General features: G+C 36.3%; 1 protein-coding gene across 1 annotated transcript; it reads right to left on the bottom strand.

The window, feature by feature from the left end:
- Window positions 1–17860: 17860 nt before the first annotated feature.
- LOC18432099 (ribulose bisphosphate carboxylase small subunit, chloroplastic 5) lies at window positions 17861–19606 on the bottom strand. Its single transcript, XM_006842214.4, has 3 exons — window positions 19345–19606; window positions 18463–18594; window positions 17861–18377 (listed from the first exon to the last, which is right to left on the bottom strand). The coding sequence occupies exons 1-3, from the start codon at window positions 19531–19533 to the stop codon at window positions 18141–18143; spliced, it is 558 nt and encodes a 185-aa protein (XP_006842277.3). The 5' UTR covers window positions 19534–19606; the 3' UTR covers window positions 17861–18140.
- Between the last annotated feature and the right edge of the window lie 4808 nt (window positions 19607–24414).

Genomic DNA, 24414 nt, shown 5'->3' with positions numbered 1-24414 from the left:
AGTAGGGGAGAAGGCCCCCCGATTTTCATTAATAATAATAAAAAAAATACAGCTTGTACTTTTACAACTCTAGAATAGGGTAGTCATACCGAATCATGAAGTACTGTAAGAGAAAAAATCCGGTAGTTAAGATCTCAAAATTTAAGATTGCTTGGAATCACTAAACATTATATCCATAGATAATAAGGATTTTCAGTTTCTAGATTCTGGAACTTATTAAGAATCACTAAACAACTATATCCAATTAAATAAAAAGGTTTTTGAGTTTTTGAGCACTTTGATCAGACTCTTCAATTATTGTTTTTAATTTTTATGGAGGTAGTAAGTATATATCAATTTGTTTCTTTTTAGATTAATGGCTAGGTTGAGGAAGTTATATTGGCAAAATTTTAAAAGTACTCCGGCTTAAGTGGAGAAGTAAGCATTAAATCTTTTGCCTTGTTATTTTCTTTTTGTTATTGTTTTTAACATTTTTTAGGGGATGAACATCTTTATTTCGAGTAGAAAGGTTTTATTTTATTATTATTATTATTATTATTATTATTATTTTGGTAGTTCAGTTGTAAGAATCGAACTTAAGACACAGTATTCCTATCATGACTATCTAACTACTCGAGCCCTAGGGTTGTTATTAACTTGTGTTTCTTCTATAAAGCATTAGGGCTATTAATATAGTGACCCATCCACCATATGGGACACTTAAACATGACGTTATCTTGCGTCCTGTTATGAGTAGGTCATGAGTCACATATCATATTTCTTTATATTTCAGCTCCAAAAGCAGTTGAAATCACATATTGGGTTTCTATGATTGTTCTCGCTGTAAGTTGCGACAATTGCATATTTATGTTGCTTGATGGTTAAAGCGTTCAATCAATCTTTTAAAAAGTGGAATCGGGCCCGACTTGGTACGGGTCCGGTTCCCATTCTCTAGGGCCGAATTAGATAACTCTCGAGTCGGATTGGGCCATAATTTGTAATGTTATTACGAATAATTTTAAGAAGTGCAGGAATCGGGCAATCTTGGGGCTTTCCCACTTGAAGTCATCCATCTCCATGTTCAGACGATTCTAAGTCAATGAACGGCCTTTTTATCAATGCTTTTCAATAAAAATTGCTTGCTAAATTTTGGAAAACTTCTTGACATGCATTTTCCTTTTGTTTTTTAAAGAAAAAGGTATTATATTACAAATTTGGTATTTGCAAATACGAGTGAATTTTCATCTGAATTTCCACAAGTAAGAGGCTTTTAGTTTTAGAAAACTCTATCACATATCCCCGAACTCGGGTGCAAAAAGATAATAATTGAAAAGGTATCATTTTTTAATTTCAAAATTCATTTTAATATTTCGGATTCTTATCTATACTCAAACTTTGAATCCACATTCCATGTCTGTGATGGATTTTTTTTTGAAAGGGAGGGGGGCGCACCCAAGTGCGTGATCCACGAGGCCCCCCCTCCCTTCCCTTTAACTTTGTTTCCATATAGGAATGTCAAATTGGAAAACTACAAAATGGGTCAAATTAAAGTGCTGGTATATTCAAAGTTTCACTCAAGTGTAAACAGGAATATTTAACAGTGACAGCGTTTAGAAGGTCAACTTAAAATTTGAATTCAGTAAGGGAAGAACAAATTTTTGAATTTTGTGTACCTGAGCACTAACAGGCTTATACCTGCCTTCCATATGGAACTCTAAAAGTAGGGGTTACAATGGATCCGGACCCAGACCCGACCAGGGGCCCGGGGTAGGAGGATAGACCGGATCCGGGTTTGGTCATGGTTCAAAAAATTGGATCCGGCTGATAGGGTATGAATCTAGGTCTAAATCTTGAATCTGAATACTATTTGGGTCTAGGTTTGATCGGGTATAATCAAATCTGGATCCTGATCCATCAATATTTTTTGGATCTCGATATATAAAATATATTTAATTATATAAATATTTTAATTTTTGAGTCGAATCCAGTTGAATCCGAATCCTAATCTCATATCATATTTTTGGGTACAGATCCAGGTCCGACCAACCCATTGACTAAAAGCGTGGTGTCGGTTTGATTATCTTTAAGTTGAGCATTACAAGACGGCTCCTCACTTATTCACATTTCACTAGAACATGTAAAATGATATTATTGGAGGCCAATCCCTGTCAAGGTTTTGGTCTTTGCTTTTAAAAGTAAGGACCTGTGCTTGAAAGTGAAATACTGAAATGAAAGGATACTTTAGAGTCATGGGAGGGTACCCTTCAAAAGGATATTTTGGAAACTAGCAAAGGATCGAGGGGCAACTTTAGGAGGAGGGGGGAGGCGCGTTGGAAATATGCACATGCTTGGCTGGGATCCATAGGGATGATAATAATAATAATTATTAAGGGAAGGCAAATGGTAGAGAGAGAAAGATGTGACCCAAACGGATCATATGCCATCAATTCCTCTATTTTCCCCCTTCCGCGAACCACTAACCAACCATCTCTCTCTCTCTCTCTCTCTCCACTTTTCGGTGATTCTATTTTGAAGATGGGTGGGAGTGAGAGCTGCTCTCTGCACATGTGGATGTCAGGTCTTCGTTTGAGAAAAATTACGCAAATGAAAACTATTTATTTTTACGAAATATTATAAAAAATGTATTTTAATTTTTAAATTATTAAAAGTAAATATCGAAATTTTCAAAAATTCATCCATATATATATACATACGTTATTTTTTTTATAGAAATAATCTTCACGCTAGTCTTAAGACTATAAAGACATCACGGTAAACTCACCACTGTGATGGTTACGGGTGATTTAATGTTTTTATGCATCACAATACTAATGGTCATTAAGAGGCATCACAACACTTAAAAAAGATGCTATGGTCATTAAGAGTTATGATGCCTCATGACGAAGGTATAATAACAATTAAATTAGAATCATTCTAGTTTCATAAACCGTCACGGATCTTTAAGTGACACGATGCTTCAAAACTACATTTAACTTGTAACTTGCTAGGACCATTACAGTTTTCAATAGACCATGATACCTTAACGATTCTAACACTATTGTGAAAGCTATTTTCGTTTACTCACCCAACAAAAAACATGGATGAGGTTTTGGAAAATTTGAGATAAATTTCAATAATCCAAAATTTAAAATATAATCTTTTATAATTTCCTTTATTTTTAATATAAAGAGGTTACTATCGTTTTTCTCCCCCAAATTTGTAAATGGGTGTATGTGAATGTGTCATCAATTAGATTCAAAATGAATCTCTTTGTGACATACCTCATGCTCTTTCGGTGGCAATAGGTTGGATCAGCCTCAGCTCTAGCTTAGCCCTTATACCTATTACAGTCTAACCAAAAAAAAAAATTTAAAATAAATAAACAACTAAATAAATAAATAAATAAAGATAAGCCGACACTAACCTAGCCCCCAAACCCCGGAGTGATGGTATAGAAATGGTTTCTCTTACCCTTACCCTGACATGAGGGAGTCACTTTATCCTCTACAAGTGGTTATCCGTCAATGTAGCTCCGTGTTGAACTCCCCTTCCCACTCCAACCATGAAATCATAATAAAAGATGATGGGCCGCGTACCTGTTTTCCCCTTCCCAATTGGCTATATGCCCCCATAAAAAGGGCTGCTATAATTTTTTCTTTTCTCAAATTGAGATATTCGCAGTTGTTATTGCAAGAAAGTAAAGTAAACCTTTTCAACATGGGATGCGGTTTGTATAGAGCTTAGGCTTTAAACAATCAAATTAAAGCTTATTTTCTCAAAAAATGTAGTTATAATATTAAAAATAAAATAATGACCTTATAAGACCCTTTTCCGCCCATGTGTGTAGGACTTCAAAGGATCCTCATTAAAGTTGACACAAATTTTTTAAAAAGTTATCATATGGTTGTGAGACTTGACTTTTTTAGATATCCGTATCAACTTTAATAGTGATCATTTAGAGGTCCTACACATATGGGTGGGAGAGGGTCCTATAGGATTATTTTTCTTAAAAATATTTATGATAAGTTTAAGAGTAATGATCTTATAGAATCTTCCTCCATTTATGTGTGTAGGACCCCAAAAGATCACCATCAAAGTTGGCATGGATCTCTAGAAAAGTTATCACATACATGTCGGACTGATTTTTTTATAGATCTATGCCAACTTTAATGGTGATTCTTTAGCATCCTACATACATGAGTGGGGGAAGGTCTTATAGGATCGTTACTCTAAGTTTAAATATATATTTATATTTATTTATAAGGTTTAAAGCTTCAAAATTAGTGTAAATCAACATATGTATGAAATCTTGAAAATTGATGGTCCAAAAATGCATCACAAAATACATTTTTTCCAAAACTTCCAATCTATTTTTTTCTCATGTTCAGGCAACTTGATGTCGAGATGATCAATTTGAAAATATTTGAGCATCAAAACAACCTTTTCTAGTGAAATTTTTTAAGTAGGCTCAAATGTGATTGTTTAAAGCGCCCCAGCTCTGTATAAACTTTTCCCTACATGTTTTATGGATGCCTTGTATTTCAAAACATCACACTCACCTCCTTAAAGAACCATAACACATCCTCTTTCATAAGATACTATTTATCTCTTATTCGCACAAAGGCTCCCATGGAAAGGAGATCAGATATGCTATCATCACATAACAACTTGTCCATTCCTTGGGGGATATCATCTTCTGTGGCTCTATTCCCAAGTTCACGTAAAAAGAAAAAGGAAATTGTTTCATGGGGCTGAATTGCATAACTATATATATATATATATATATATATATATATATATATATATATATATATATATATATATATATATATATATATATGAGATTCAAAAAATGTATAGCATCTTTAAAATAAATGCAAATACCAATGGAAACCGACGGTTCAAATATTTTCTTACTAAAATTATTATTTCTAATTTTTAAAATTTATTTATTTTTTCATATTCATGATCTCCATGTTAAAGATTACATGACCTTAAAATTTAAGTCCAAAAATTCATGTCAAAAATAGATTTATTAATAAACTCATATTTCTATAAATGCGGGCTTGGCCACATACAAACCAGGTCCAAAAGAAAATCATCTCATGTGGCTCTAGTTTTCCTTCTTTAATCTTCCCTGTAATGGCCAATGCCCCCATAAATCTCTTAAACTATTATGTTTGGAAAAATTTTGAGTGAGATCATATCGAAATCCGACTCCTTCCAAGAATCCAACTTTTGCCGTGGATAGTGAGACTCTCAACCTCCAAGATCATAAGTTTGAAAAAACGTGAAAGAATTTTAAATTGAAAATAAAATGAACGGTCCAATAACCAAAAGTTCAAAATCATTTATTTTTTATAAGGGTGTGCCTTAAGACTTCACAAGAAAAGGCCGTGGATGCTGAAAAACCCTCAATTCGATCATATCAACCTCAAGATTTATGGACATGAGAAAAATAGATTTCAAGTCTTGGAAATAATGCACCTTGTAACGCACTATTTAGACCATCAATTTTCAAGTTTTCCAAGTGTTCATCGATCTGCTTGATCTACACTATTTTTTACTATTTAAATTTTATAATTAGAGATGAAAATAAATTTCCAGGTCATCATTAAGAATTCTGATACTAAAACAACATGTTTTGGCACTATTTGAAGGTGCGCCTTACTTTGATTGTTTAGGGCCTCAGCCTTGTACAAATCGCACCCTTTATTTTAGTTTCCTTTTTAGATTCAAGATCATTTGGCTGGTATTATTGGTCTTCTAAATTGTAGATCCAAAATCATCTTAATCCATCTCTAAGATATTTTTTTGGAAAGGGTGCAATTGGCATACGGACGCTTCCGTAGGTGTAGAGGTAAGGTGCTTCAAATTTTATCATGGTATATAATTTTGATATAAAATGTTCTCAGGATTATCTCAAAATCTATTTTTATATCTAATTATAAAATTTTAAATTTTAAAAATAGTTAAAATCAAGTAGATCTATAGACATATAAAAATCTTGAAAATGGACGGTGTAGATAATATGTCGTAAAATGCACTATTTTTGAGACTTAAAATATTTTTATTTTTCATAGTCATGCATCTCGATGTTGAGATAATCAATCAGAGGGTTTTCAACATTTTTTTTTTTTTGAGAGAAATTCCAGAATTTATTAGATCAAAACATAATTACAGAGTTGGAGACGACAATCTTTGAAAGATTAACGCCTCTTTTAGCAACATTAAAACAACCTTTTCCGATGGATTTTTAGGGGCATCCGTAGTTCTACATTATAAAATAGCATCATTATATAAACTTTTTTCTTTTGGAAAAAACGAAAAAAGAGAGAAATAAAGGCGAGAGGGGCAAGAGAGAATTGGTAGTGAGAAGCAAACTTCCAGCAACCGTTTAGCAACGACCTAGCAATCCTCTCTCTCACTTCCCCTACCTTTTCCATCTCTTTGTTCCACTCCCTCTACCTCCCATCCTCTTTCCTTTCCGCTTTCTTTTGCTCTTGTTCAACTTTCGTCGATGACATTTTTTGGCTTTAGACCGCTTTATCTTCATTCGACTCTCCCCTTCCCTCGGAAGATTAAGTCTAAGAGAAGGTTTCCCCTTCTTTTGGATTTCAGTATACTGTCGTGGTCCTTTCACAAGTCTTGGGGGCTTGCTTCGAGGACTTCAAAGACCCTATATTTGGACACTTAGTTTAATCCCGAAGATAGGGCTTCACACGTCAACAGGTTTAGTGAGCCCTGTAATGGTCTTCTATACTTCATTTTGAGAACTTGAAATTCATGTGAGTGGTCGTATGTAGTTTCTTTGGAGAGTTATCTGAGCTGACTTCATCTTCCCCCTCTTTCTTGGTCCATATTTTTTTCACTCTAGCCCTTCAACTTGACTTCCTCACACTCACTCACTCTCTCTTTTTCCCACTTCTCTTTTGATCAATCTTCTATTTCCTATTTTTGGTCTCTTGTTGTGCGCTACCGCCATCCTCTTGCATACCACCATACTTTTTATTTTATTGTTTTTGGCGTTGTTCGGGTGTAGGTTGTGTGCCAACCCAACTCGAGCATGTGAGGTCATTGTAGAAGGGAATGTGGTTATGGGGTGTCTATTGAGAGGTTTGGGTTGGGGAGTAGAGGATCTATGTGGGTATCTTTGGAAGTGCTTTGTGTGGTTTAGTTGGGATCGTAGACAATAACAGGTATAGGATGCTGGAAGGTAAGGGTTTACGTATGGATGCTGAGGGAGCCATCTCTAAAAGTAGGGAGTACTGCTTATATCCTTTTATTTTTTCTTCTCCTTGTCTCCTATTGTACTTATGCAGCATTTTGCTCATTTATCTAATGAAATTAATAGTTAACGTTAAAAAATTATATATTTTAGAAATAAATTGCACTTGCACAGGGACAAAGTGCGCTTACGTACACACCAAAACCTCTTCCATTATGTTTTGGGCAAGCTTTCTATGCTTTTCCTACAACATAAAACTTATATACTTCCCCTTATCCAACCCTCCATTCTGAAGGGAGGGATAAGCATCTCTAATCTCTCCCTCTGCCTTTATTCATACTCTCATTCTTTTTCGAAGTAAACACTTGCGTTGTGTGCGCAAGTCAGGCGGTCCTATATTTAGGGCGGGCTTTCAAAACACAGATCAATTAGTTTGCTTCTTTCTTTGACTGAGTGACGTAATTGATTTGCCGTTCCTTTCGATTCGGATGGAGATGCAGAATCTTATTCTCTATATTGCCCCAATCACAATGTTACATCTCTACACTATTTTATTTTTCATTTTTTTTTTCTATAAAATGTTTTGACACCAAATTTTGTACGTCCAATCCTCTATTAATCTCACACTCGCGAAAAATATAAAAAAATATTTCTAATAAAATATAATGACTAGACTACCCTTGAAATTTTCAAGTGGTATTTTTGTCATTATATTTTATTGAAAATTCATTTTTAATAATTTTTTATAGGTGCACCCCAATGAGGAGATGGCACGTACCAAATTTCATATTCATACAATTTGTATAAAAGAAACTAAAAATAGAATACTTTGAGACATCGGATCTAAGATCAAACAATGAGCGGCTCTCTCTTGATTAAAATTCGACGGCTGGATGGTAGGGGAAGTATAAAAACTTTTCCTTATGTTTTGCTTGAAGTAATATAGACGGTGCAGTGCTCTTGTATACATCACTTACTTAAAACGTAATTAAAAATTTCACAACCAATACATGGACATGCAAGTGCATATACACTTTGTTTACTATTACACCCTCGAAGTACAATGATTTTGACTCAAATATTACTTGAAAAACTCAATTGAGTCCTCAAGTCAATTGCACGACCATTTTGTTCATCTTATATATGAACTTTCATATAGACTGCACATACAACTTTTCCATCAATAAATACATCATATCAACAAATTATACACAAATATCAATGACTTGAAATATTACAAACTCAAAATCACAATAAAAAAGGTGCAAAATATAAGGGAAGCTAATGGAAAATATATAAGGGTGCAAAATATATAAGGAAAGCCAATGACCCTTGTGCTTGATCACGAAATGGATCTTTTAGGAACTCAGTTTAATCCCATAGATAATACCGCGGATGGCTCAAATTACAAGGGTTTTCTCACTCAAACAAATAGGAAGCTTGTTAGAATATATGTCGTAGATAAACATCGTATATTTGGGTATCTTTGTTTGTGAATAGGATAACAACTCTACTCATTTTAGTTCCTCATTTGTAGCCTCCAACGCGTGCATACGCATCCAAGAGGTGCTATATGTGGGGTTTTTCCAAAGGAAGAGATAGGCAAAATATGATTATTCATTTATTAACAAGGTATCAGAGCAAGCTATCATCACCTGTTATCTACAGTTTTGGTCCTTTATGATCTCTTCGGCTTGGTTTTAAGTCCGTCCAACTCTTTCTCTCTCTAGATCATTCATGTGCCTTCTTATTAGCTTCTCCAAATGCATGAAGTTTGTTTTACTCATTTTGTGTATATATTTGATATTTCTGCTGCAGCTTACATCCTTGGAGCTGTGGTGTTCGGTTTCTCTCTCCTTCAACGTTGGACTTGGGTTTCTCTCTCCCATCAAAGTTTTGGCATGTCGTAAGATCACTAACGATTGGGCATCATAAAATTTGTCTCACGGTATTAATGATACATATCAGAACGATCTCAAGATAAGATTGGACCTGATTTGAACCACAAACTGATTTTTTTAAAAGAGTGATAGAGAGTGGGACAATCAAATTCTGATCTGAAGCTAGATCTACTCAAAAGTGAATAGATTTGCTCTCAAATTAGTAGCAGAGCCAACATCGATCCAAAAAGAATGAAATACACTATAAAATGTAATAAAATAAATTTAATTCTAATAAAAAGAAATAAATACAAAAAAATTGTAGAAAGAGTAAAAAAAACCAGACTGGGCCAGTTAGCCTGGGACTCCCAAAGCTTCAAAGCCTCGCCCGTATCAGGACCAGCTGAGTTTATGCCGTGCGTCATCTTGTCTCTCTTCAGGTTTTGACCAGGCTTGGGCTTAGTTGGATGGATCTCTTAATCTAAGGGATGTAGCCTAAAGCTTAAGTTTTCCTAAATCTAGGGTTTGCTCATATGTTTTCTCTCTGGGCTCTCTCTGTCTCTCAAATTTTTTGGCCCATGGGTTAACAAAGTCTCACCCTAAATGGGTCACAAAATGTGTTTATATAAAGGCTCAAATCATACTAGAATTGATATATACCAATTTCAAGCAGATTTGCCTACCAAATTTCCATTTTCAAGGTCAAAGGGAGCCCAAATATGACCAAAATTAGCTTTCGTGTTTTTGTGATATTGTCCACCAAAAATCAAATAAAAATAAGTGGTTTTGCTATTTTTACTTGATTTATTACTAAAACAATGGTCTTGCAAGATTCTGTACTACAAGATAAAGATCGCGAACTATGATGGTCTATGGTTCGGGGGTTTACTGTAATAGCGTGGTCCTATGGGTTCAAGAGTATCAAATAATTTACTAGCTTTTAAAATGGGGTGTCTACACATGGTTATGCCACATAAGGTTCGTTTAGCAAACATGGCTTCTGCATCCTTTACATCACCTTAAGTAAGCCCATCCTTTTGCATTGACGTCTATCTTTTGCATTAACTTGAGCAAACCCTTCCATTGCATTGCCTCACGATTTTATTATTATTACTTTTGGTTTGAAACCAAGTCCATCTTTTTGTGCTAGTCGGGAATCCTTTGTTCTGTCCATATGATCTCGATGATCTTTTTGTCTCGGTGATCATCTCTGCTTTCCATCTCTCTCTCTCTTAGTTGTTGTTTTTTTTTTATGCTTGATGGTGTGGCTATTGTTTGGTTCCCATCGCTATGGTGTCTTTAGGTTTATTTTGGCACATAAAAGTCTTGTTTCCCTTTGGCTTTATTATCTTGGGTAAAATTAAAAATTTGTGAGACATCTGGTGGCGCTTTGTAGTTTAGTTTTGGGGATTGGTTGTTTCCCAATATTATTTGTGATAAAAAATGAATTCTCATATTTCAGCCATCAAGCTTAATGCCCAAAATTATTTTGTATGCCTTATATCTATGAATTTTTTGGAATGATGAGAATTATGGGATTACATTGATTGTTCTATTGTTGAGCCGTCAAATGGAGTTATTGATTCCAAGTGGACAACCAATATTGTAAGACATGGATCAAGGATTCAATTAAAACTTCAATTGCCCTCAATACAAGTTATTTGCTCACTGCAAAGGCTATGTGGGAATACTTGAAGCGTTTATATCAGCAATCTAATGAGGCAAGAATGTATCAACTTGAGCACGAATTGAACTCTTTGACTCAAGGATAAAAAAAATATGCAGGAATTTTATTACACTATGATGCTGATCTGGAATGAAATGGATATGATAGATATTGAGATTCCTACAGGGGGCTATGGATACAATTCTCAAAGTTAGGCATAGATCACGCTTTCGTCAATTTTTAATGAAACTACAGTCTGAATTTGAGCATGTCCGAGCTGCTATTCTCAATAGAGAATGTAGCCATGATATTGATAAGATTCTTCCTAAACTACTTGCAGAAGAGACTCGCATAAAGTCGTTTTCAATTCATGGTGATTATTCAAAAGATTATGCTCTTTTGGTTGCTTCAAATACAAGGAAATGATGTGATATGAGCAAAGTCCAGTGTTATCAATGTCAAGAGATGGGACACCAACAAGTAACTGTAAGAAGAAAAAGGTCAGCAATTATTGCAAGGAGACTGGAGACTTAATCACAGAGTGCAGAAAGCGGCCCCAAAATAAAAAGAAACCTACTGACGCACATGCTGCAAGTATGACTAATTCAGATATGACGTGTGTTACTCTGACTCCACCTTCTATTATGCTTGCACTACCATCCATCCTCTCTCAAAGTCTGTCAGCTTCTCTTAGACCTGAATTTCTTCAACAAGTCATACAAGTTCTCCATGTTTCTAGTTTTGGTAAGGGTGATTTCCAAACTTCTTGGGTATTAGATTCTGATGCTTCCAATCATATGACAGGAAACTTGACATCTTTCAAACAAGTTGTTCCATATAAAGGAACTCAGAGTGTTCATATTGCTAATGGTCAGTCACTTCCTCTAGACAAAGTTGGTTCACTGCTCATTCACCTTGTCACTTCATCCTTTATCTCTTTCTAATGTTTTATATCTACCTAATCTATTAGCTAATCTAATTTCTGTTGGTTGTTTGATACAAGACCTGCGGATTGGGAATGTAATTCAGAAAGGCCGTAAGAAAGTGGAACTCTTTATCTTGGACTTCGAAACTGACTCATCTTCTACTCAATGGTTTTTTGCTCCTTCTATCTCTAAGATAAATTATGCAAATAAACATTAGAGGCTCAGACATTATCGTTTGATTCATCATCATAATTTGAATTTGACTTTATTGTTTTCTTCGGGTGTATTATTGAATAAAATTAATACCAATACTGTGCAAGATAAATCATGTGAAGACTATCTTTGTGTCAAAGTTGTCACGTTACCTTTCATTTCTAGTGTGACTCATATTGTTGGTGCCTTTGGTTTAATTTAAAGTGATGTATGGGGACAAGCACCCATTGCTTTTTTAACTAAAAAATATTATTTCATTTATTTTATAGATGATTGGTCTAGATATGTTGGATATAGTTTTTGTATTGCAAGTCTGAGGTTTTACATGTGTTTAGGGAATTTCATACAATGGTGGTCACCCAATTTAACAAGAAGGTGAAAATTCTGCACACAGACTCAGGGGGAGAATATATGTCAAAACGATTTCAATGATTTCTTGGCCAAAGAAGGCATTCTACATCAACGAAGTTGTCCTCAAACACCACAATAGAATGGTGTTGTAGAAAGGAAAAACAAACACATTCAAGAAACAACTACGACACTTCTTTTTCATGCTAATATGCCTAAAGTATTTTGGACAGAAGCCTTCTTAACTGGAATGCATTTAATAAATAGATTGCCTACTTTTGTATTAAATAATACTTCACCACTTGAGCAATTGTTTGGGCATCCACCTAATTACTCTTTACTTCGAATTTTCGGATGCACATGTTTCGTTCTCTTACCTTCGATTCATAGATCTAAGCTAGATGCAAGGTCTGTCAAATGCATATTTCACGGATATGGGGAGACACAAAAAGAATATGGTTGCTATGATTAGGAGCTAAGAAATTGAGAATATCCCGAAATGTGAACTTCTTAAAAAATGTTCCATACTTTTCCAAGAACATGTGTTCACCTCAAAAGTTATCCTTGACCCCATCATCCACGACTTCAATATTGTCTTTGTTTCCTAACACTTTGCAGCAGTTTGAAAAACATATGAGAGCTTCCTTGATTACGCCCGTACCACCACTGCTAGAAACAGGTAGTAATCCTACTCCACCTCCTCCCCCTTCCACATTGGTTTTACAACGCTCCACTCGAATTCCTAAACCACTTGTTCGTCTTTTTTTACTTTCAACACTAGAACCACACCTGAGATTTGAGGCATTGGAAGCTAACCATAAATTGAGGCATTGGAAGCTAACCACACCTGAGATTTGGTCCCACTTCCCAAAGGTCACAATGTGGTCGGTAGCAAATGGATTTCTACTGTCAAACTTAAGTCGACACATTGGATCGATATAAAGCTAGACTTGTCGCAAAAGGTTATAATAGGAGCATGGCCTCAATTATGATAGGACTTTTGCACCAGTTGCTAAAATGACTACTGTCCAAACTTTGATGTTGTTCCTACCATACGAAATTAGTATATATTCCAGCTGGACTTCAAAAATGCCTTTCTACATGGGGTCTATTTGAAACCATTTATATGATGCTGTCACCTGGGTACCCTACTTCATCGACTTGCATGGTGTGTAAATTACCAAAAACAATCTATAGGTTGAAACAAGCACCTCAAGCACGGTTTGAAAGCTAAAGAGTACCCTTCAAGGTGCAGGATATCGGCAAAATTATAACACCTACTCCTTGTTCAATTCAACCTCTTCTAAAAGCAGCATCTTTGTCATTTTTGCCTTCATTCTCACCCTAAGAGAGAGGAGAGAAACATTTTACCCTTGAGAGATTGCCCTTGGACTATCCTACCCAAGCTTTGACCATTGTCCATGCCACCCTACCCTAATCCGTAGTCCATACCACCTTACCCTAGTCCATAATCCATACCATCTACCCTAGTCAATACCACTCTACCCTAGTCCCCAGTCCATACTATCCATACCTCCCAACCCTAATCCGTAATCCACACTATCCCCAATCCATACACTACACCAAGCCTACACCATACTCCTTAGCCCATCACACCAAGCCTACACCATACTCATTAACCCACTACACAAAGCCTAGCCCAAATCTATGCCTTAACCTCTTGTCTAAGGGTCCAAACTCCCGCTCAAGCACATTCAAGGGACCCAGGGAGCACACCGAACCGGAGGGTTCGAGCACCACCTCACCCACCTAGGTACTCGGTCTACTCTCTTCTCTTCTCTTCCTCTTCTTCTCTTTCCTTCTTCTTCTTCTCTTATTTTTGTCGTTCTTTTCTTTTCTTCTTCTTCTTCTTCTTCTTCTTCTTCTCCTTCTCTCCTCTTCTCCTTCTTCTCCTTCTCTCCTCTTCTCCTTTTTTTCTTCTTCTTCTCCTTCTTCTCCTTCTCTCCTCTTCTCCTTCTTTTTTTCTTCTTTTTCTCCTTCTTTTCTTCTTCTTCTTCCCCTCCCTCTCTCTCTCTTTCTTCTCCCTTCTTCGCCCTCTCTCTCTCTCCCTTACTCTTCACTGAGCCAGTGGCTAGGTCGCTGCCCCGTTCTCTTTCTTCTCTCTTCTCCCTTTTTCTCACTCTGTCTCTCCCTCCTTCATCGAACCAGTGGCTAGGCCGTTGCCCTACTCTCTCCCTCTCTTTCTTTTCCCTCCTCTCTCCCCTCTCTCACTCTCCCTCTTTCTCCCGCATATGGCTAGTGGCCTAGCTGCTGCCCTATTTCTCTTCTCCTTCCTTTCTCCTCTCTTCTCTTCTCCTCACTGTCTCTCCCGCTCTCTCTTCTCTCTTCTCTCCTACTTCCTGAATCTCTCTTCTCTCTACCCTCTCTCTCTTTCGTCTCCTCTCTTCTCTCCTACTTCCCCAATCTCTCTTCTCTCTACCCTCTCACTCTCATGTTTCCTTCTCTCTTCTCTTCTTCTTCCCTCTCCCCTTCTCTTCTCTATCTTTCCCTCTCTGATAACCTATTTTCTCTTTTTCTCTCTCTCTCTCTTATCCTCTATTTCCTTCCTTTTATTCTCTCCCTTTATTATCTTCTCTCTCATCTCATTCTCTCTCTTTGAAGCACTTCTCAGAAGCCCTCCCATCCAAAGGCGCTCAAAAGAAGGTCTGTCTGAGGTTAGAGAGATTGTCTTCTCTCATCTTCTTCTCTTTTCTCCCTACGCCTTTTCATCTTATCGCCTCTCTCCCTTGAAACGTTTCTTAGAGATAAATCCTCCATTGGAGGTCCTTGAAAGACATCAGTCCAAAGGAGAAGAGCTTCTCTTTGTTTTCTCTTCTTCCCATTTTCTTCTCTTCTCTTATCTATTCCTCCTTCTCCTTTTCTTCTCTTTTCTCTTCTCCATCTCATCTTCTCTCTCTTTGTTTTGCCCTTGAAACGCTTCTCAAAGATGAATCATACATTGGAGGTCCTCGAAAGAAGGTCAGTCCAAAGGATGAGAGGCTCTCTTATTTTTTTTCTCTTCTTCCCCTTTCCTTCTCTCTTTCTCTCCTTCTCCTTTTTTTCTCATCTCTTCTATCTCATAGTATCTCTCTTCATTCTCTTTCTCTCTCTTTCTATCGATCTCTAGGAGGCTCTTCCGAGATTCATCTTGGTCGGATTTATCCTTCCAGTATAATTTCTTGTGAATCCCCCTGCTTAACGAGACTGCAACCCCGATACCTTTCTTGTCTTCCGGTAAATACCTCATTAGTGAGGTGGCACCGAAAGGCTGCCTAATTTTTGGGTGATCTTCTCTCTCCTCTTGCTATACTCTATCTTTCTCTCCTTCTATTTTCACCTTTTAAACCCCAAAAACTCCTTTAAAACCCCATCAAGAAAGGCCAGCATAGGGGACGAGATTTCAATGCTTTTTCATCAAGTGGGAGCCTATATTGTGCATTGTTTGCAAGGGAGCCAAAACCAGATCAAGCCTTACAGGCCGGGGGGCATTCTAACTAATCTGAGAGGGCTCAAAACCTGAGTGCATCCCGATCCCCATCAAGTGAGGTAAGCCTTACCTCACGCTCTTTTCTTTTGTTGGTTTGAATTGCACACACACCGCACCTCCAACCATTATCCTAATAGGCATAGGAGATCCTCATGCACATACGTGCGTGAGCCCAAAAGGGAGGCACGGCATACACACGAGCCATCTTCTCTTTCTCTCTCTAAAAACGAAAAGGAGTGCTCAACGGTTTTAAGAAAAAGTTTTCTCACGTGAACTGGCGAAAATCTTGAGCTGACCACCCACATGGGGTAAAAGAAGTGAGAGAGGCTAACTCATCTCATTTTTTTGTTAATTGTGTGAAGTAAGGGAAATCTGAGAGTTTCTCTTGTTGGAAGGTGGATAATTTTTTTTTTATTTGGTAAAGTTGAGGGGCATTGCTAGGTGAAAGAGATCTCGCATATCAGTCTATACTTCATGTGTTGTAGAGGCAAACACAACACTCTTTGCGAAATCTTTGGACAAGGCACTAAAAAGGCAAAAAAATATCATGTTATTACAACTCTTCCTTAAGGAAACAGATGGAGAAGAAGACTCTGGTTTCGATAGAGTTCCATCAATAAAGGCTAGCTGCGCATGGCACGAGCCCAAGTAGAATAATTCTCTCCTGCCCTTGTGAGAGGATGCGAAATAAGAATAGTTCGTAGACTCTCAGAATGATGTTAAAAATAAGGGGATTGAGAAAAAGAATCCATGGTGATGTTGTTATTATTCATAGCTCATAAAACTTTGAAGAAAGAGGAAGTGCTCCAGCATGGAGTCTCTCAAGTTTGTAGGGCTTGTGATATCATGCCACATCAAAACAAGTAGTGAGGGAACAAAAACTCTAGCCAAAACCCAGCTTAAAATGAAATGCAACAATCACCAAAAAATTAGAAACAACCAGAAAAATCACAAATTTTTTTTAAGGCAAACAGTGAGAGAAAACAAAACTCCGACAAAAAATCAGTAAGAGATGCAAGTGTAGAGAGAGAGAGAGAGAGAGTTTTCAATATTTGCACATGATATGGAAAAGATGTTGATAGGCGAAGGTATGGAGAACTAGATGCAAGCTTTATATTGAGAAAGTAAAACAAATTTGCACGAGCAAAACACAAAGAAACCAAGAACCCAAGAAAAGCTTATTTGCAACCACCAATGGATGCAAGCAAACACAATTAGGAAGAAGCTTGGAAAGACCAATCTCAGTAAAAAAAAAATAAAGGCGAAAACCTACAGATAACAAGGTACTCTATAATAATTAACATGTGCTTATGGTTTCTGACAAAGTTTTACATCAAGATAACAGGCGACAAAATCAGTCTATAGAGAAAGTAAACCTTGCTCTGATACGATGTCAAGTCTTGGAGCAATTTGAATGGAACAATTTTCAATTAATTGTATTACCCAAATGTGGGGTATTTTTAGAGGATACAAAAAATACAAGAGGCTACAGTCCCTTGATTGTAGGGATCTACCTAACAAAAATTAAAATTGTACAATGCTTATCCTACTAAATTAGAAAATGTACAGCAATACAAAATTTGAAATTCAATTTGAAAATTTTGGTAATTCCCAACAATCTTTTTATTAAAAATGGAAATTGGCTTTCGAATGAGAAGCCACAATATTCAACAATGAACAACATATATTAAATGCAAATGTGTGGTCGAAGCTTAACCATTCATTACTGCCACCACGACCCCAGCCCCATTCTCAATTCTCATACTCCTTTGAAATAAGAAAATCCTTAAACAAACATTTGTTTCAAAAAACAACTAGCAAGCTTTTTCATTTCTCCAAATATGTATCAAATAGAAACAGCAGCCATGGCAAGGAGCACATATCAAATGGCAAGGCCATGATGTCCATGTTTCGAGCTCTTTTACTGTTTATAGACATGAGACACTGCATAATGTCTAAAGATGAAATCACAGCTAACGCATGCCATTCCCGTCTAAGTGCAGGATTTCAACAAAACAGTTTTTCCCTCTTCAGCTTAACAACATCAGTCATTAGACATGGATACGCAGCGAAAGACATTGCCGAGCTTCCTATTAAAAATGGAAATTGGCTTGGGAACGAGAAGCCGCAGTATTCAACAATGAACAACATATATTAAATGCGAATGCAAAGCCGAAGCTTAGCCGTTCATTCCCGGCACAGAACAAGTAACAAACTTATCCCTCCTCATCCAGTTCAAATGGAGAGTAGCATAGAAAGGAAAGCAAGAAAGAAAGCAGAGTCTAACCAACAACCAAGTTCTTAACCAAAACCGAAGCAATGGAAAGAGAAGATACTTGACATAATAAGATGAAGAAGAAGAAAATTGTCCTCTCTCTCTCACTGAAGAAGAGAACGGGTTTGCTCCATTTGCTTAGGAAGGGGGTGGGGGTGGCTTGTAGGCAAGGAAACTGATGCACTGGACTTGTCTCTTGTTGTCAAAGCCAATGATCCTATGGTAACAATCGGGGTAGGACTTCGTAGCCTCCTCTAACTCAGCCATGACTTGGGAAGAGTCGGTGCACCCAAACATGGGCAGCTTCCACATTGTCCAGTACCTGCCGTCGTAGTATCCTGGCGACCTGTTGTTATCGCGGGACACCCATCCTTTCTGCAAGAGAAATACACATATACATATACACAAGAAGGGAAATTTTGGCTCAAAAACAATATCTGTGAATTTGAGAGAGACTCACCACGTCGAACTCTAGACAAGGAATCCATCCATTGCGGATGAGGTAGTCGACCTCCTTGGCCAACGCCTTTTTGTTGAGAGGGGGAAGGTAAGACAGGGTCTCGAACCTCTGGTTGTTGTATGGCTCCCACACCTTCCATTTATTCCCAACAAAGGTTTAACGCTACCACTCTTATTATAGTCTTACAAAGATTTCTTAAAGAGAAAGATGTGAACTAACCCACTTCACTTTAACCCATTCATAGGACTAGCTCCATGAAAAAAGTTAGTGTTACTAAAGCACGAACTAAGTCCATGATAATGGCCACTAAGCTCTATTAAAGACATGTTTTCAAGAGCCCCAGTCGCATACAACCCTAACTAGACCAGCCCCAGTGGTAATTATGGTGGTCCTAATTACACCACTTACTAGTCATTCTTCTTGTCCAATTGCTAAAACTAAGTATATACTATATAATGAGGTACTAAGAAGATCACACCATTTACTAGTCATTCTTCTTGTCCAATTGCTAAAACTAAGTATATATTATATATAGAGGTACTAAGAAGATTAAGGGCATGTTTTTTCTATACAATATAAGGTACTAAGAAGGCTAAGGGCATGCTTTTTTTTTCAAGTGAAAGAACTCTCTAAGGGCATGTTTATTCTATACAATAAGGTACTAAGAAGATTAAGGGCACGATTGTTTTCAAGTGAAAGAACTCTCTGAGCACGTTCTTTCCTGCCTCGGCTACTGCTTTCGCTATTTGTTTAGTTAGGTAGGAAAGAGGTTTCATACCAATTCAGGTATCAAAGCTCTATCCCATGGACGGAAATCTCTACCCCGAAACAAAGGTGCACTGATTGAAAATCTTTGAGAGGATGCAACAGATGGCACCATACCTTCATGCATTGAACGCGACCGCCATTTGAGGGGAGAGAGGAGAAGTCGGTTGTGGGCTTCTTGGTGACGGGGAAAGCAGCAGTGGACTTGAGGCCACTGAAAGGGGCAAAATATTGAGATGGAGCAGTCCTGGTAATGGCCGCAGACGAGGCCACTGCGGCGGAGGAAACCATCACAGTGGAAGCCATTGCTCCCTTTCTTCTTTCTTTCTGATTCTGCTCTTCTTCTTCTTCTTCTTCTTCTTCTAAGACAGGAAAGCTTAGAGACTTTTGCCTGTGTAACCATGGTATATATAAGCTCATTTCCGCTATAATGAATTGGGGCCTTGATCCAAGGGCTGGAATTGAAAGTCTGGAGAACTGGGGTTTATTTGGCCTTACGATTTTTGGGTGATGACATTACACTTTAGTGACCACACATGAGAAGGGCAGAGGATTACATCCTTATCGGCTTGAAACAATGGCTGGCTGCCACGTGTCGTCTGTTGAGGGCGTCTTATCTAATCAAGGGCTAAGTTTGTGATGAAGGTGAGGATTGAACGTTTATTCTCAACCGTTCAATCGCGTGAACCATAGATTTTTATGAGTAGATGACCTTGTATAAAACATTTCTAAGAATGCTTAGAAAGAAAATAAATGATAAGTTTTCATTTTTCTCACCTGATGGAGACTTAAAGAGGTGAGTTTCACTTGTATTTTTTTTGGGAAGATATCGTTGGTATCGAAATTGACAAGGTTTTAATTAGTTCTTAGAGACTTAGGCAGGAAAGTCTTTTTTGTGTTCCTAATTTAATTGTGAAAAATCATTGTCCTTTCCTTTGAATGTAGTTTCTTTTCTAAAAAAAACAGAAAGTTGAAATGTGTTATCTGAAAGGGCTATCTGTGATTCAAATTTCTCTAGCTGTTGCATCGAAACACATTAGGCCTTGCACCCGTTCCATTTCTCCCATCCCTTACTCCATATGGGACTTTCCCTCCCCTCAAGTTTAGAAGATCACCCTATCCTCCTAATCTCTCTCTCTCTCTCTCTCTCTCTCTCTATCTCAATGTTTTGACCTCTCTCCCATGGCTTGCTATGTACCATGCAGCGTGTGGTTGCTCCGGCGGGAGCATATTGTACACTTACTCCATTAGGTGAAAAGTCTCTTTGGGATTTTTTTTTGAAAATTTGGTATCCGCAACCTATAAAGTATTTTTTTAGTCTAATTAACATAGGCCATTCATTTTGATAAGATGCTTAGATCTAGGTTTTAGACAGACTTTTTCTTTTCCAATTTTTTAGATGGCTTTATTATGATTAGATACACTATGCTAAAAAAAGAAAAAAATGATTTTGAGTTTGTAAAGGCTAAGATCTTGAAATTCACCAAATGAATAGTCTAGATTTGTTGTTGGAGGGGATTCATTTTGACAATATATAGGGTTCAAATTGAACTTTTCTTTTGAGATTGATTATTGAGATGAAGAGAGTGTGTGTGCAAAATTTTGGGTTATACAAGTACTACAAACATGATCTTCTAGAAGTGTGGTTGCATCATACTATATACAACCATTTTTAAGATCTAAAGATTTTTCTAGTACTTGGGGGTTAAATAGACAGCATGCTCTCGGGAGAACACGAAATCCTTTCCCCATAACTTTTTATCTTTTTACTATATCCACCATCCATCTCTTGATATATATCTCAATTGGTGGGGGACCCAACCACAATGGCGCACAGACCTACGTACCCCCCGCCACTGCTCTATATATCCATCCCTTTGCAATGTAATCCCTAACCTTATGAAGTTTATTGTGAGGTGTGCCATTTTGAAGTAGATTGGTTCTTGTCACTACATTTCTTCCTGTCAATTGGCCATGTGCCCTTAAAAATGGAGTCCTCACATTTCTTTGGAAGTTGCTTTTCCGTTGTCCCAAACTATTGGGAATTGCATTTTCCATAGTCCCAAACATCAAGTAGGAGTGCAATTCGAAGTCTCAGGTTAGAAAATCCAATGTGTGAACTGTTCAAAAGAGTCCCTCTAATTTAGCTATTTCAGTATTAGCAAGCCCCTTTGATTTTCAGTATTTCAGGTTTGGTACACTTTTTATCTTTTATGAAATGTTGGGAATTTCCTTTCGGATATATATATATATATATATATATATATATATTATTTTACCTTGCTTTAATCAAATTATTACATAGGTAGAATCTAAGTACGTCCTTGAAATGCGCCTATTGCAGTTGCCCACCCTTCAAAATCGTTCTTGATGATGGATTGAGGATCAAAACTTAACAACCCTATCATCTTGACTATCATTATCATGAATTGAAAAAAATAAAAAAAAAATCATTTTTTTAACGATAAAAAATATCTATTTTATTCCCTTGTTTCTTCACCATTCAATTCAAGCCTTATGAAATACCGATTATGCACTTTTTTTGGAGTTTCAAGTTCATGAATTTCGAAGCACAAATTGATTTAAAGATATTTGAGATTCTTTTTGAATCCCAAAACCCTTTAAAATTTAGGGCAGACGCATAGCCCCAGCTGACTCATCAAAACTTTTTTCCTTTCTCTTTTTATTTTATATTTTTAGGAAACGGTTTCTACGAGTTCATGTAGAAATGAGTCGCCTATTAAAAATTTATTTTTGAGATGGATTTTTTGACTTAATTTTTAAGGCATGTAATCTCTAACATCGAGATCATGAATATGAATAAATAAATAAATTTTTTAAATTAAATTTATAATTCTATTAAAAAATATTTGAACCATGAGTTTTAATTGTTTTAAAATGAACTACCTATTTACATCCATCTTTAAGATTGATGCTTTATACCTCTATGACCGTAAATATAGAAATGCAATCTCGCCATATGAAACAATTTTCCTTTGGTTATTACCTTGGGCCGAAATAATGATTTGAATAGTGGAATTTCGTTAGGTATGGTAAAAACGATGGCCATTCCGTTAGGTAAACGCCAGTTTTGTGGGTTGTTGGGACGTTAACTAATACTGTGAACTTACTTTTCCATTTACTCTTTGTTTCAAAATAAATTTTTGTCATATTAGCTTTCGAGCTTTTTTTTTTTATTATTTGTTTATTTATTTATTTTTTATTTTTTATTTTTGGTTGGGTCAAAAAATCAAAGCAATTCAGTGCTTTAGTTAACTCGGAGGACTTCAGAATTTGTTTAAAAAGTTGATATAACTAAAGTATATATTTGTATATAAGTATATTAAAATAAATAAATCTATACAATTAAAAAAAAAAAAAAAAAAAAAAAAAAAAAAAAGGAAAAAACAAATTTGTACTTCACCGGAAGAAGATCGAATAAGACCGAAACGGGACGAAGTGGCTCAAGCAGTCAAAGCCTATGCACTAGAATTTCGCTTCGCTTCTATCTAGACCGTAAATTCGAAGACTTGAGCTTTTTGAAATAAATACTGCTTCCATCATTTGCCCAGGACAAGGAAAATGATCGTAGCATTTTTTATTCTTTTCCTGATGTTATGTTATGTTGGGACTTGGCAAGAATGGAATTCTAAATCCCACGTTATGCACCTCGAACTCTGACCACCTCTGCCTAGATCATATTATCAAAAATAATAATATTTGAACATCTCGATGATTTTAAAATTAGCTAAAATAGGACTTGTTCATTGGAAGAAACCCATAGAGTAACCTCAAAATTACATATATGAAAACATTAATTAAAATTACATATATGAAAACATTAATTAAAACCTCAACGAGGGGAGCAATATGTGGTCACTTTAAAATCTCTACCACTTTCAAATTTAATTACTATCCTTTCAAATTTTGGTGATTTGACTTTCACCAAAATGTACAATGTTAGGTAGTTATGACAAGGGTGAGGTTTTTATATGGTGTCAAAGTATGAAAGTAAGGTGCACCTCTATACTATACCGAAAGAAAATACTTTTGATGCTGGAAAGCCTATGGTATAAAAATCTATTGTTACATCAATTATAAATTGGAAAAGTATATAATGACATCTTTTATCTTTGGTACAAGGTGGTCCCAATTAATCTTGACCATTAAATGTGAAATTGAGTGGTTGTACATATTCTATTGACCAAGCTCAAAATTCAAAAGAATATTTCTCAAATTTTGTGATAGAACTGAGCTATCAAATTTCAGATTGGATGGTTATAAGTAATCGTGACCTCCTTGTACTAAAAATAAATGATTTTATTATATGCAATCCCTTATAAATTTTAAAGGGTGTGGCTTGTATGAGGCTGATGCTTTAAACGATCAAAATAAGGTGTACATCTAAATAATATCCAAAGAGGATTTTTTACTAGTAAAATCTTTGTGATGGCTGAAAATTTATTTTCGTATCTAATTATAAAATTAAAAACATAAAAAATAGTGTAGATCGAGCAGATAATGCATTAGAATGTGTATTATTGTCCTAACTTCAAATCTTTTTTTTTTCACGTCTATACATAATGAACAATTAGTGGAGAGAAGAGTGAGTTTTCAGTGACAATAGATCTACATCTGAGATCAACATTGAGCCCGTACTTCTTTGTCTTAGTTATGAATAACTTAACTAGGCACCGATAAGATGAGGTACCGTGGTGTATGTTGCTCACAAATGACATAGTTTTGATTGATGAGACTCGAAACGGTTTCAACGCGATGTTAGAACTTTGGAGGGATACTCTAAAATTTAAAAGTTTTAGAATTAGCTGAATTAAAACAGAGTATTTGGAATGCAAGTTTAGTAATAGGAGGAGTAGAAATAAGGAAGTAGTTAAAATTTATGGCCAAGAAATACCAAAAATAATACACTTTCGATATATTGGTTTAGTAATCCAAGAAAATGGAGAAATGAAGGAAGATATCGCACATAGAATTAGAGCTGCGTAGGCGAAGTAGAGATGTATAACCGGAATTTTATGTGATCGCCACATACCAATGAAGTTGAAAGACAAGTTCTATAGGATAGTTATGAGACTAACTTTGTTCTATGGGGCAGAATGTTAGGCGGTTATAAAACAATATACCCATAAAAAGAATGTAGCGGAGATGAGGATATTGAGATGGATG

This window comes from Amborella trichopoda, chromosome 13, assembly GCF_054954075.1.
Source record: "Amborella trichopoda isolate Santa Cruz 75 chromosome 13, AtrichopodaSantaCruz75HAP2 v2.0, whole genome shotgun sequence".
Lineage (NCBI taxonomy): Eukaryota > Viridiplantae > Streptophyta > Magnoliopsida > Amborellales > Amborellaceae > Amborella > Amborella trichopoda.
The sequence above is the reverse complement of the archived record's forward strand: the minus strand, read 5'-3'. Positions and strand labels throughout refer to the sequence as shown.

What these genes read in the sequence shown, in the direction of transcription:
- LOC18432099 (XM_006842214.4), bottom strand. Translation starts at nt 19,533, where the DNA reads ATGGCTTCCACTGTGATGGTTTCCTCCGCCGCAGTGGCCTCGTCTGCG. An exon ending in GTCGCGTTCAATGCATGAAG is followed by an intron (nt 18,595 to 19,344) that starts GTATGGTGCCAT and finishes AATAAATGGAAG; the next exon opens with GTGTGGGAGCCATACAACAA. An exon ending in CTTGTCTAGAGTTCGACGTG is followed by an intron (nt 18,378 to 18,462) that starts GTGAGTCTCTCT and finishes TTTCTCTTGCAG; the next exon opens with AAAGGATGGGTGTCCCGCGA.